The 12,717-nt window shown below is 41.0% G+C and overlaps 1 protein-coding gene across 1 annotated transcript; it reads right to left on the reverse strand.

The window, feature by feature from the left end:
• Nucleotides 1–327: 327 nt before the first annotated feature.
• Nucleotides 328–6,645, reverse strand: LOC134464627 (uncharacterized). Its single transcript, XM_063218025.1, has 11 exons — nt 6,387–6,645; nt 4,645–4,729; nt 4,370–4,519; nt 3,843–4,015; nt 3,279–3,415; nt 3,075–3,168; nt 2,575–2,683; nt 2,244–2,467; nt 1,751–1,922; nt 1,528–1,655; nt 328–1,146 (listed from the first exon to the last, which is right to left on the reverse strand). Exons 2-11 carry the CDS (start codon nt 4,724–4,726, stop codon nt 829–831), a joined length of 1,587 nt encoding a protein of 528 aa, XP_063074095.1. The 5' UTR covers nt 4,727–4,729; nt 6,387–6,645; the 3' UTR covers nt 328–828.
• Nucleotides 6,646–12,717: the final 6,072 nt, after the last annotated feature.

Genomic DNA, 12,717 nt, shown 5'->3' on the forward strand with positions numbered 1-12,717 from the left:
CATTGAAGATAAAGAGTCCTTCCCGTACAGAGCCCATGTAATAATTTGAGATGCCTTCCAAGATTGTTCGTTTACTCCACCAAGATCATTTAGAAAGCACTAAATTGTTTAAGGTGATACTGTCCCATTTTTGGAAATTATTTTACATTATTTTACACCTCCCCTTGAGTTCAATAATAGGGTTTTACCGTTCTCCTTTACTTTCAACTGTTCTCTGGGTATGGCAGTGCAAACTTTACCTCCAAGCTAGCAGTTAACATTGAGTCCTATGAAACCAGCTGGTGTCATAGGACTCAATGTTAACTGCTAGCTTGGAGGTAAAATTTGCACTCCCATAACCCGAGAACGGTTGAAAGTATACGAGACCGGTAAAACCAAGGGGAGGTGTAAAATAAGCTTTTTCCAAAAATGGGACAGTGTCACTTTAAAGGACCACTTCAGTCAATTTCAATAAGCTGTTGCATTGCTCACGCTACCCTTGACTTGTCAGAACCCGGTGATGTCAATTTTTTTCTTTCAGAAATCTGAGCTATTGTAATGGGGGCAGCTTTTGTTTACTTTTTAAAAATTCTTAACATAGGCCTACTACAAATATTTTCTCAAGAGGTATCACTGGTTGTTAGTTGTCTGCTGATGTTGCATAACCTTTTTAATGTTTTTGGGAATAAATCAAGATGTTTTTTTTTTTTAATGTAAACAAACACCTGCCCCCATTACAATGACCAGGATCTCAGAAAAGGCTGGAAAAAAATCTCAGGTACTGACAATTCCAGGGTAGTGTGAGCATTACAGCTGCATGTTGATAGTGGCTTAAGTTATCCTTTGAGTCTAACGCACCATTCTAGCTCGTAACTCTGCAATTCTTGGCGTTTCCTTAGTTTTCCCTACATCAATGTTGTAAATGGAAGTTTGGAGAAAAGTGAAAAAGTTGTTCAAGGCAGGACTGTAAGATGTACCAAAGACAAAGTGGGCCTTGAAGAGTTCATCCAGGGCTCCGACTGAGGTGGTGCCTTGGCATGGAAGTGCGTGCTTGTCGATGGCAATGAAGAAGGAGTGAATGCTGCTTTTTGTGGGTCCCTGTGCAAGGAGGTAGGGCTGACGGCTTTCAGTGATGTTGTCTAGATGCTGCTGCAGGCTTGTTCCCGTCTGTGACAAAACACATTCAATAACACAATTTATTAGAACAATAACATGACATCACTCTCTATTTTTATCTATCTTATATATACTTTTTTAACCTCCTGGTCCTGTGTTGTATGTATGCTGTCTGCTGTTTTTGCACAATCTGTATGTTACTGCTGCAACAAATGAATTTCCCCATGACGGGATAATAAAGGGCATACTATACTATACTATACTCCCCGACTATAAATGGTGTGTGTGTTTGTGTGTGTGTGTGTGTGCCGGGGGGACGGTGGTGGTCTAGTCTGGTCTAAGGAAAGGCTTCATGTATGGGGTATGAAGTGTTGTTGGAGTGGAGGGGTGGTGGGAGGACTTGATTCATTGTTAAATATAATTCTAGTGTACCTTTTGGAATTTGATGAGGTGATCCACTGCATTAGATGCTGATATCTTCCCTGGCTTCTTGCGTCCCTGTGCGGATGGCGGTAGCAGATGTAGCAGCAGTATGATGGCAGACGTATCACTGTCCCAGCCTTAAGTCAAACAAGCATCATGTTAACATTCAGCCATACTTTTCCACCGTCCTCAATATATTTAGCAACATGCTTCTCCACATTCAAAGACTTACCATTTTCAACTTCAGTGGATGTCTCAGCATTGTGCATCAAATCAAGAAGGTCTGTGGAGGGGACCAGTCCATGGCTTTCCTTAATGACTCTTGCCCTGAAAGTGGTAGGCCATCGCTCCAGGAATTTATTGGCAGTCTGCTCGCCAAACATCAGTCTGAAATCCTGCTCTACCTGTAATTTGAAAAGGAAAAAGAATACGAAATGGAGGACAACTGAAGTCAGTACCTTGTGCAACATTTTACAATAGGCCTCACTCTTCAATCAAGTCAAGTCAAGTCGTCTTTATTGTCGATTTCTTTACATTACTGGTCATACAAAGAATTTGAAATAACATTTCTTACTTTCCCATGCAGACATAGACGTAGACTTTAGGTGTGGACATAGACAATTTGACATAGACAATGAGACATAGACAATACGCATACATTACACCTAGACTATCTAAAAAATACCATTACAGACATATAATGAATGTAGAACTAGATGTCTTACCAGTCCTGGTGTGTCCAGGAACCGTGGAAAAACTGAGAAGACCTCTGCAGATTTGTCATGGTCATTGACCATTGCTTGGCGATAACTGAAGGTGGTTTTCATTTTTTCACGGATGGTTTCCTCATCAGCAGAATGTCTCAACACAGCGATAGCGGATTCCACTTCCTCATCAGTCAGGACTTCGGCAGTAAAGGGTGTAGTACGTCCATGGCCTGGCCCACCCACTTTAAAACAAAACAATTTTGTTGTTAATGTTTAGAACTGCACAGTTGTATATCTTCCTTTAAACACACTTCATAGGTTGACCATTCACCCACATTATAAATGTTACCTTTAGGAGATTTAACTGCTGGAACTCTTTCCTCAGAAGCCTTTCGTTGAATGGTCTTCAACCGCCATGCAATGTATCCTGAACCACTTTCCGGATCGTAGTAGTGTTCCTATGTATAATATACAGTATGCACAGTATAATGTACACTCATACGGTAACACTTTATTTTAGTGTTACATCTATTAGCACTAGCACATACAATGTTAATGCCTGTATACTGTATAAGTAACTTGTAAGGCATGTACTAAGCAAAATCAAACATTTGTTAGGTCCTTACTAAGGTTATATTGGTAATAAATCCCTAATTGTGCATGAACAAGACATTTGCGAATACATGCCTAACAAATGTTTGATTTTGCTTAGTACATGCCTTACAAGTTACTTATACCGGCATTAACATTGTATGTATTCGTGGTTATAGATGTAACACTAAAATAAAGCGTTACCATTCAAACAAGCAACAGTTTGAAGGGGTGATATATTGTAAAACCTTTACTTACATAGCCATTCTGTGAGTATGGGTCTTCAAGATATGGAAACAGAGCAATAATCCCCTGTGCATACATCACTTTCACACTCCGCGGCGGCGAGGTCCTGGTGTATTCAATAAACAACATTATTAGAGGACACTGAACACCATAATCGAAACAATAATTGCAATGATGTTTAACTGTCTCATGATAACACATTTGACCTATACTTACCCATGTGTTTCCGTCATTTCTGCAGCAAGTATGTTGATGAGCCGTCTTCTGGTTGAATCTGTGATTGATTTTGTTTTTGCATACTCCTCGATGATACGGTCACCTCCAGGCTTTGTAGTCAGGATTTTTTCAATCAGCTAAAAGATAACATATGCAGCAATGTAAGTATGAGAGTCCTTGTGCATAACCCTTCAGCAATGCAGGTGCAGGTGTGAGGCAGGAGGAGGTGAATCAATGAACAAAAGTCAAGAGACACCGCACACTGCTTACTTTTCTTTACTTTACTTTATTTTTTAGAGCGAACAACGCGTTTCGCCCAATGCGTCATCAGGTTCGCTCTATGGCTCTATAGAGCGAACCTGATGACGCATTGGGCGAAACGCGTTGTTCGCTCTAAAAAATAAAGTAAAGTAAAGAAAAGTAAGCAGTGTGCGGTGTCTCTTGACTTTTGTTCATATATGCAGCAATGTATTTTGAAAAACTGTTGGTAATTCTGAAACAAACAAGATACATACACGATGTGCAAATTAAACCCCCTATATCCACCCACACCCACAAACTCACAGTTTTTGCTTCATAGTTGATGCGGCAAGGCCTTTTAGGTTGACTGCCTTGGGCTGCAACGGGTTCCTCAGCTGGCTCAAGGGGTTCCTCAGCTGGCTCAAGCAGGGAGAAGTTGAGGATCACTGTGTCGTCAGATGCAGTAGACCCTGGAGATGATGTGAACTGAGGGTTACCTGAGCATTGGAAAATATTAACACAATTACATTACATTACATTTAGCTGACGCCTTTTAACAGAGCGACCTACAAGGAGGAAATTCAAGCAAGTACAGAGTAAGGGGTTGGCACAGAGTACAGCAGTATACAAGTAATTAGTAGCAAAATTTAGATAATAAACAAAGATATCTAGGTGCAGTGTACAGTTGCAACAGCATTGTCCAACACATGGTCAAATAAAATGTAGCAAAAAAATAATAAGATACATAAAAAAAAGTGTTAAACAATGGCTTCTAAGCAGTGGCTTACATAGTTCAACACTTCCACCTAAATGATGTATGTGTAAATCATATGCAAGTAGGCAACACTTACCAGGTGCTCCATTGGCCAATGAAACTAGGAAAGGTCCATGGAACTCTTTTACGAGCTCCTCAAAAACCTCGGCGTCTACCTCTGTGTTAGACTGGTCATAAACTTTGAGGTCCAACCATCTGTCTTCGGGGATGTTGAACTTCAAACTCACTGGAGTAAAAAATAAACAGTGCACAAAATGATCTGATGAGAAATAATTGCAGTATGTCACCACTTTAAGTTACATTAAGCTACATTAAGATAGGCCTACTTTCAATTCAAATTAGGCGACTAACCTTCTCTCAAGAAATCATCAAACGTCAGTTCAAGCATCTTTATGTACTTCTGCACTCCACCAAATGAGACACGCAACAGCATTTTCTGTTAAATTTGAGAAAGTTGAGAAACTGTTAATTCCCGTCAACATATTCACACATTAACACACTCACACAGTTGGATCAGGAACACTAACAAGCTGGTTTGTAGGATACCTGTATGGGAGGCACTGATCAGAACATGAAACACAGTCATCCTTTTCCATGTCCTTATGAACTTCTTAAAGCCAACTAAGTTGCCTCAACACTACACATCCACATAACATCTGTTAAATAGATGATTGCATATAATTCTTCAGCAAAACATGGGAAAACAGGTAAATTGCTCCTAATTGCAGTATCCAATCACGCGGCCTCTCTCTCTCCCTCTCTCTCTCTCTCGCTCGCTCACACACACACACACACACACACACACACCTTCCCCATCACACTCTGTCCTCGGTTCACCCATTTGCGCTGGCCTTCAGCTGCACCGGTGTTCTAAACAAAACAGCCGTCAGGTCACACACACATACACACGACAGAGCGAGCCTGCCAGCGCGCGTACACACACAACACCCTTTCCACACTCATATCCCCTTCCTCGTCCATTAATTGGATTGCATTTACCAAACTTGCAAAAATAAAGGCTAGTCAGCAGATGACTCTCAACTACTACAACTTTCAAAGCAACTGAAACGCGTCGACAACAATACATCCTTTCCTCTTCCACTCACACTTCTTCCTCTGTTGAGCTGCACTGACGAAAGCTGCACCGGCTAAGCGAAACGCTAGAACTCGGTGGTTCTCAACTACAGCATGAGTCAAAAACACCAGAGTTGACACCAAACCCATATTTAACGCATGTGTATGATTACCGGCATCGAAGACTTGGCAAGCCATGCAGGGACTAGTTCTAGATGTAGCTATATTACGTGACGAATCAACAATCACTTTTATATACTACACTAGCCTGGCCGCGCCAAAAACCCCTACCCCCGGGAGCAAATTCATTTTGCGGCCACTAGGGGCGTCTAGATTTCTAGGCTAATACTATAGGTGTGTCCACGCATGCCCAAACAGAACATTCCTGGTATCAAGCATCAACCACGAGCGGGCAATGTTTAGCGTGCTAATCTATGTGGTGGACGAGTAGATGAATCTCTCAAATCTACAACTTACCATAAAACTGAGCACTTAACTGTAAACGGTTCCCAACACTAACATATTCTTAATGTTAACATCGAGCATTTCTGGTTTCAGAGCCACAAATTAAGCACAAGCACATCACCTTGCAAAACATTGGGCACGTTCTGAAGTGAACTTTTGAACCGTTGCAATGCTAATGCCATTGGGGGAAACCCATACAATCTGGAAAACCACGTTGTCAAGCTAGCTAGCTTAGCACTACATTTTGGTAGGGTAACCCAAACTCAGCAAACAAGAGAAAACTTCAATACTCACCACACCACACGCCGTCAGCATGCAAGCAAATGCAGTCGGATCTTGTTTTCATTTAAAACAACTATTCATCAGCCTACTTCTAAAAGCTATGTAGCGTAGTATTGCAGTCGAATGCATCAGTGAAAAATACTAATTGGCTAGCCTACATATATGCATGCCTAATTTAACCTAATACACATACAGTAGTCTATCATCAGCATCAGTGTATTGAAAAATAAACATAAACAGCAAAAACTCGATAAATATTCAAATCCACTTACCACGCAGGGAGAGAAACGACTTCCAACATGCCATGCCAGCTCCAGCTCCGGTTCTAGAATTTTCGCGGGGAATCATCACCCTGCAGAGTTATTTTGTCTGAGGAGTTACTCTGCCTATTGTTATAACCTCTCTATCAAGAGAAAAATAGATTTACACTGAAATGTTGACACTCACTTTTTTACTCTCACTTTTGACACTACCATTTGGACGAGTTTACTCTGCCTATTGTTATAACTACTCTATTCAGAGGAAAATGCGTTTACACTGCAATATTGACACTCCATTTTTTACTGTGGTTTCCGAGGTAGACGGAAAAAGACACAATGCTTATCACGCTGTCCATATAGCTTTGTTGACACACGCCGACAGACAGAAACAGTCTGAAAATGTCAATCAGAGCTCATGCAATCTACCAGTACATACAGAGGCGTGTGTTGACATAGACATCTTACTGTGAAAACAGGAAATCATGAACATTTCCTGGCCATTGTCATGGTAACATCACTTCACTAAAAGTGTTTTCCAGGTTGCATGCCACTATGCTAGGCCTACAGAGATATTGGAACCGATGAACATTTACATTGATTTGGGCCTTCATTAGATGAATGACAATACTAGTGCATTATGTTTTCCAAGCTACTTTCCCCCACCCGCTGATGATGACCTGCGGATGAGGAGGCTGCAGGCCTACCTCAAAACTTTACTTTAACCCCTTAAGACGCGGCTTTATACATTTGTTGTTACCAGTATGGTAATGACCAAGTCGTGGTGCATTACTAAAGGGCCTGTTTTGTGTCATAGTATTGTAGTGCTATGGTAGGTACATTTCAATGACTATTACAGCGTGCCACTGGAGGTACGGCGCGCATTAAGGGGCTACACCATGAGGCGGAATTAAAACATCCACAAAGCAAATAAACATCATTGATGCTGCAAGATTTCAATCAAAATGCCAGACTGATTGAACCATGCACGGTGATTCTGAGTGATTAGGCTTAATTCAAGTCTGTTTTGATGAGGAAGAATTTGAGCATAATTAGCATTGAGGGTATATTAGCGTTCAGAGCTTCGAGCACTTTTTCATTTCTCACCTGACTGAAGCGACAGCTACAAACAAACTATTTCTAAAAACAAACATTTAGCACCAGCAGTAATTAGAAAACTCCAACCGTATCAATTTGGAACTACTGTATAGGGAAGAGCCTATTGCTCTAAACATTTCCTCTTTCATGCATTGAGAAAGCAATCCGACCGTGATAAAAATGTCTACTGAACCGGTAACCCATGGTAATTCCTTCAAGTCAGGAGGCACAATCACACACACACACACACACACACACACACACACACACACACACACACACACACACACACACACACACACACACACACACACACACACACACACACACACACACACACACAATTTCATTCCTGCTGCTGTCAGGTTGTGACACAGTGTGTATGTTTTGACGTCGGTTTGATTTCTGCACAGCTTTCTTTCTGCTCAACCATTCCAATCTGTTAGACAGGCCAACGTTTGTACAGCATAGTGGGACTTATTACACTCACTGACTCTAAACATCCAAGTCATCCAAAGCAATGATAATTTGACCTATATGAACATTGCCCAAGACGCCGCTGGTGAATGCCATAAGCAAAACATGAACACACAAACACGTGTCTAAGAAGAAATGCCAGTCTGAAAGTATGTGCAGTCCTCATGTTGAGTCCAATAGGGAAAAGGTAGATACACACACACGCACACGCACACACACACACACACGAACACGCACACACATAGGCCTATATAGCAATAGCCATTTCAAAGAGGGCAGCGAATAAAATTTTGCCTATTGTCTTTGTTTATTTCCTACCCTCACAGTCTAAAATGTGGGCAAAAGGAGATGTCAGGTAAAAGATAAAAACTTTTACATGTCTTAAGGCAAAGGAAAACCTAAAGTGTTTATGATTTGTTTTCATTGTTTTTGTGGGGGACATGTTTAGACGGTGTTACTTCCGTCTTCATCAGAGGGGCACTGTGATGTTGATGAGTGACGTGCTTTAAAATCATCATGGACTGGGATAAGGCAAAAGTCATACAGCAAGAGAACAACAGATACCACCGCTGGATTAGGGAGTCTATGGAGACCAGAAAGCGTAGCCCAAGTATAATGAACAGGGATAAGGGGGCATACATGCTCTCACACACCTGGACCACCATCCTAAGAGGACAACTCTAACAGCAGGAGGTGTGACCAACCTGCCATTATTGGCTAACATCAGCTGATTTTAAAGCACGTCACTCATCAACATCACAGTGACCCTCTGATGAAGACGGAAGTAACACCGTCGAAACATGTCAGGTAAAAGACAAAAACTTTAGTTGTTTATTTCCAGACTTCATGCTACCCATTCACTAATGCTACCTTTTTCATGAATAGGCTACTTACCACCACCATCAAATTCTAAGTATTCATCATGACTGGAAGAATTGCACTTTTCATAAGTGAAAAGGGGGATCTTCTCCATACTCCGCCATTTTGAATTTCCAGAAATAGCCATTTTAGCTGCAAAAATGACTGTACTTGGGCCATACTTGAAAATATTAGTTTATCACTTAGTAAACTTTCATGAAAGGATAACATTTGGCAATAGTCAGCCCAGTTTCAATTAGCAGCATAGTTGCAGTACCTTTTTTGGCCATTTCCTGCAGAGTGTACCTTTAAGGCAAATCAAGGAAAACCTAGAGTGTTTAAGTTTAACAGTTAGACATAATGAACCTAATACATATACTAAACCAGTGTTTCTCAAAGGGGGGCGCGGAGGTATTGGAGGGGGGGCACGTGAAGTCAGAAGGTTTTTCTTTTTTAATACTTTTCTGCTTTGCCATTAAGTCAACACATTCACTTTACAATCACAATATATTCGTTCATTTATTCACTAATATTTAGAGAACATCATAGGCCATATACGTGTATATTAGGCTCTAATAAACTTTACGAAGGCCTATTTATTTGTATTTTCGTAACCATTTTGCTCGAGGGGGGGCGCAGACAGACACCCTTCTTCTGAAGGGGGGAATGGCCGGAAAAGTTTGAGAAACACTGTACTAAACTAATCACTTAGACTAAACTAAACTCCCAACTACATTTTCACATGTCTGCCCTCGATTAAAGTGGTCAAAAGGAGGTGTCCCCCAAGAAAACAAACAATGAACACTAAATTTATCAGTTAGACTAAAATAAACTCCCCACTACGCTTTCACACGTCTACCCTCGATTAAAATGTTCTCAGCTATGATAAAAAAAAAACACTAAGCGTCTTCGAACCCTTATCAATAGGCTAAGCCCACCCCTTATCAATACCTGTCCTATCTAATCCCTCTAATCCCTTCCTTATTCCCACCCAGACACCTCGCCTTAGCGGCCTTGGCGCTACAATATATATTTAAAACTTTCAGTATATGGACTATTATTACATGACACACTATAAAAAATGCCCATTTCTCATTTTTCTCATATAGGCTGCATGTAAGGCAGAGAGATACGTGCCATATGCAACATGCCGTATAAAAGTTGCCCATGTATGAGTGCTTACTAGGGCCCCTACCAGGAAAGTGGCCGATTACTTTTTTATTATGATTATGATTTTATCAAACTTGCATTGTCATGTTTTTTTTAGAACTATATTTTTCACAGACAGATTCAGCTAAATGTCTCAAACTAATTTAAAAATCATCCAAAGATATTCAGTCATGTCTTTTGTATAGTAAAATGGCCTCTCTGCTTTTTCTACTTCCAGACATTCAAACAAATTGTCCTGTCCCCCACACATCATCTAGTACCAAGCCGTACAGGTAAGATATAACAAGTGAGTTTTCAATGAAATCATCATTTCATTTGGATAGGGTTTCATACTCTCAGCACCATTTGATTTTACATTTGAGTGCCTAAAACATTTGAGTGACTTAAATGTCAAGGTGCTGTATGTGTGTGTCACTTTTATTGTTCAATAATTGAAGGGGGAGGGGGTGAGGGGAAGGAAATATCAGGTGTCTTACATAATACAAATGGTTGGTGAAATGTTTCTTGTCATGAGGAGACAGGCAAGGCATTCCCCCTACTGCTTCATACAGTAGAAGGCTGTCTAATATTCCTCACAAAAATAGGATCAAAGCAGTGGCTAACCGTCCAATCCCTCACATCAAAGTTTACCGGAACATTGAAGGCTGCTGCTTTTTTGATAAGACACCTTTTTAAGAAAAGAGAGCGACAGAGGAGGAGAGAACTGGGGGAGGCTTTCAAGATGTTTCCTGTTGCGTCTTGCCTTTGAACTGGGTTTGGTTTTTTATTTTATTTTTAGTCCTATTTACATCTCACTCACACCAGCCGGGGAGAGAGAAAGAGTGAGAGCGCACCACTGTGATCTAAGCATGTGGCCTGACATTGCTCAGTTGACACGTCAATCATGAACTTTTGGAATAAAGTGAGAACAAAGTGTCACTTTAAATTGGAAAAAGGGAGAGGACTACCAAGCACTGATTATCAAATCTCAATTTTGTAACTTATATTGTTTTTAAAGAATTCTTCACATGAATACAAGCGCATATCAAATTAGCAAAACATTAGGACATATACTATATACAGCTCCAGGCCTTTTTATTAGAATACCATGAAAAAGTTGATTTATTTCCATAATTCCATCAATAATGTTAAACTGTCATGGATTGTAGATTCATGGCCCAGTTTTTTAACTATTCCAATCATTATTTTTTTTCTTTTTATATACGTTGGCCTTCCAGCTCAAAAAACCCATGAATTGGGGAATTCGCATTATTAGAATATTGTTATAAAATCAAATTTTTCTTCATCAAAATTCGGGTCACATTAAATCAGTTGAAATTTGGTACTTTCTACATAACATGCAATGGTCAATACTTGGTTAGGACATTCTCTGTCTTCATAATGGCCATGATGCGTTTAACATTGAAGTCAATGGCAAAAACAGTGCATGGGAGTTATGGAAGCCCAGAAATCCTTGATGCTTTGTTGTCAGCTGTTCTTGTTTGTTGACCTGGTGCCCCACACTTCACTCTTCAATATACCCGAAGATTTCCATGCCACGTTTTGGTGTTAACTCACCAGTTTAATTCTAACTCAACAGAAATAAAACCCCATTCATTTTCAATGGGGTTTCATTTCTGGTTATTTAGAATTAAACTGGTGAGTTAGCACCTGAACGTGGCATGGAAATCTTCGGGTATATTGAAGAGTGAAGTGTGGGGCACCAGGTCAACAAACAAGAACAGCTGACAGCAAAGCATCAAGGATATCTGGGCTTCCATAACTCCCATGCACTGTTTTTGCCATTGACTTCAATGTTAAACGCATCATGGCCATTATGAAGACAGAGAATGTCCTAACCAAGTATTGACCATTGCATGTTATGTAGAAAGTACCAAATTTCAACTGATTTAATGTGACCCGAATTTTGATGAAGAAAAATTTGATTTTATAACAATATTCTAATAATGCGAATTCCCCAATTCATGGTTTTTTTGAGCTGGAAGGCCAACGTATATAAAAAGAAAAAAAAAAATTATTGGAATAGTTAAAAAACTGGGCCATGAATCTACAATCCATGACAGTTTAACAGCATTGATGGAATTATGGAAATAAATCAACTTTTTCATGGTATTCTAATAACAAGGCCTGGAGCTGTATGTCCGCGGTTCTCTGAAGGAGTTGAGAGAGACTGCTCTCGAATGGGTTTACTCATCCTACTCTGGATGTGGGTGAAAGAGTTCGCCACGGGCCTGGGAAAGCAGTTCCCTTCTCAAGGGTAGCTCACCCGCGAGCAGGCTAGTAATCTCCGCCAACCAGGGACGCCCGCCCCATCGGGGGCGACAAACAGAAGAGGCCGGCGTTCTAGACGCACTTTGTGCAGAACCACAATCAACAGGGCCACCGGGGGAAAGGCGTACAGCCTCCCGCTGGGCCAAGAGTGTGCCAGGGCATCAGTGCCTATGGCAGAATCACACGGGTCTTTAGAGGAAAAAAAGCCCATAGTGGGTGTTTTCTGCTGACGCAAACAGGTCCACGTCGGCCTTGCCAAAGCGGTCCCAGATTGAAAGCACTGTCTCAGGATGGAGTCTCCACCCTGCCGGGCATGGGTCTTGTCTGCAGAGAATATCCGCTCCACTATTCAGGATACCTGGCACGTGTTAAGTCCTCAGAGAGAGGAGGTGCCTGTCTGCCCATAGCAGCAGCCGCTTAGCCAGAGAATGTAAATGCCTAGGTCCGCAAGCTGCCTTGGTTGTTGATGTAG

Source organism: Engraulis encrasicolus, chromosome 15 (assembly GCF_034702125.1).
Source record: "Engraulis encrasicolus isolate BLACKSEA-1 chromosome 15, IST_EnEncr_1.0, whole genome shotgun sequence".
In the NCBI taxonomy this organism is placed as follows: domain Eukaryota; kingdom Metazoa; phylum Chordata; class Actinopteri; order Clupeiformes; family Engraulidae; genus Engraulis; species Engraulis encrasicolus.

Coding starts and splice junctions, on each gene's coding strand:
- LOC134464627 (XM_063218025.1), bottom strand. CDS start 4,726: ATGCTGTTGCGTGTCTCATTTGGTGGAGTGCAGAAGTACATAAAGATG. Junction 4,016..4,369: donor ATTGGCCAATGGAGCACCTG/GTAAGTGTTGCC, acceptor TCCAATGCTCAG/GTAACCCTCAGTTCACATCA. Junction 1,147..1,527: donor ACCTCATCAAATTCCAAAAG/GTACACTAGAAT, acceptor GTTTTGTCACAG/ACGGGAACAAGCCTGCAGCA.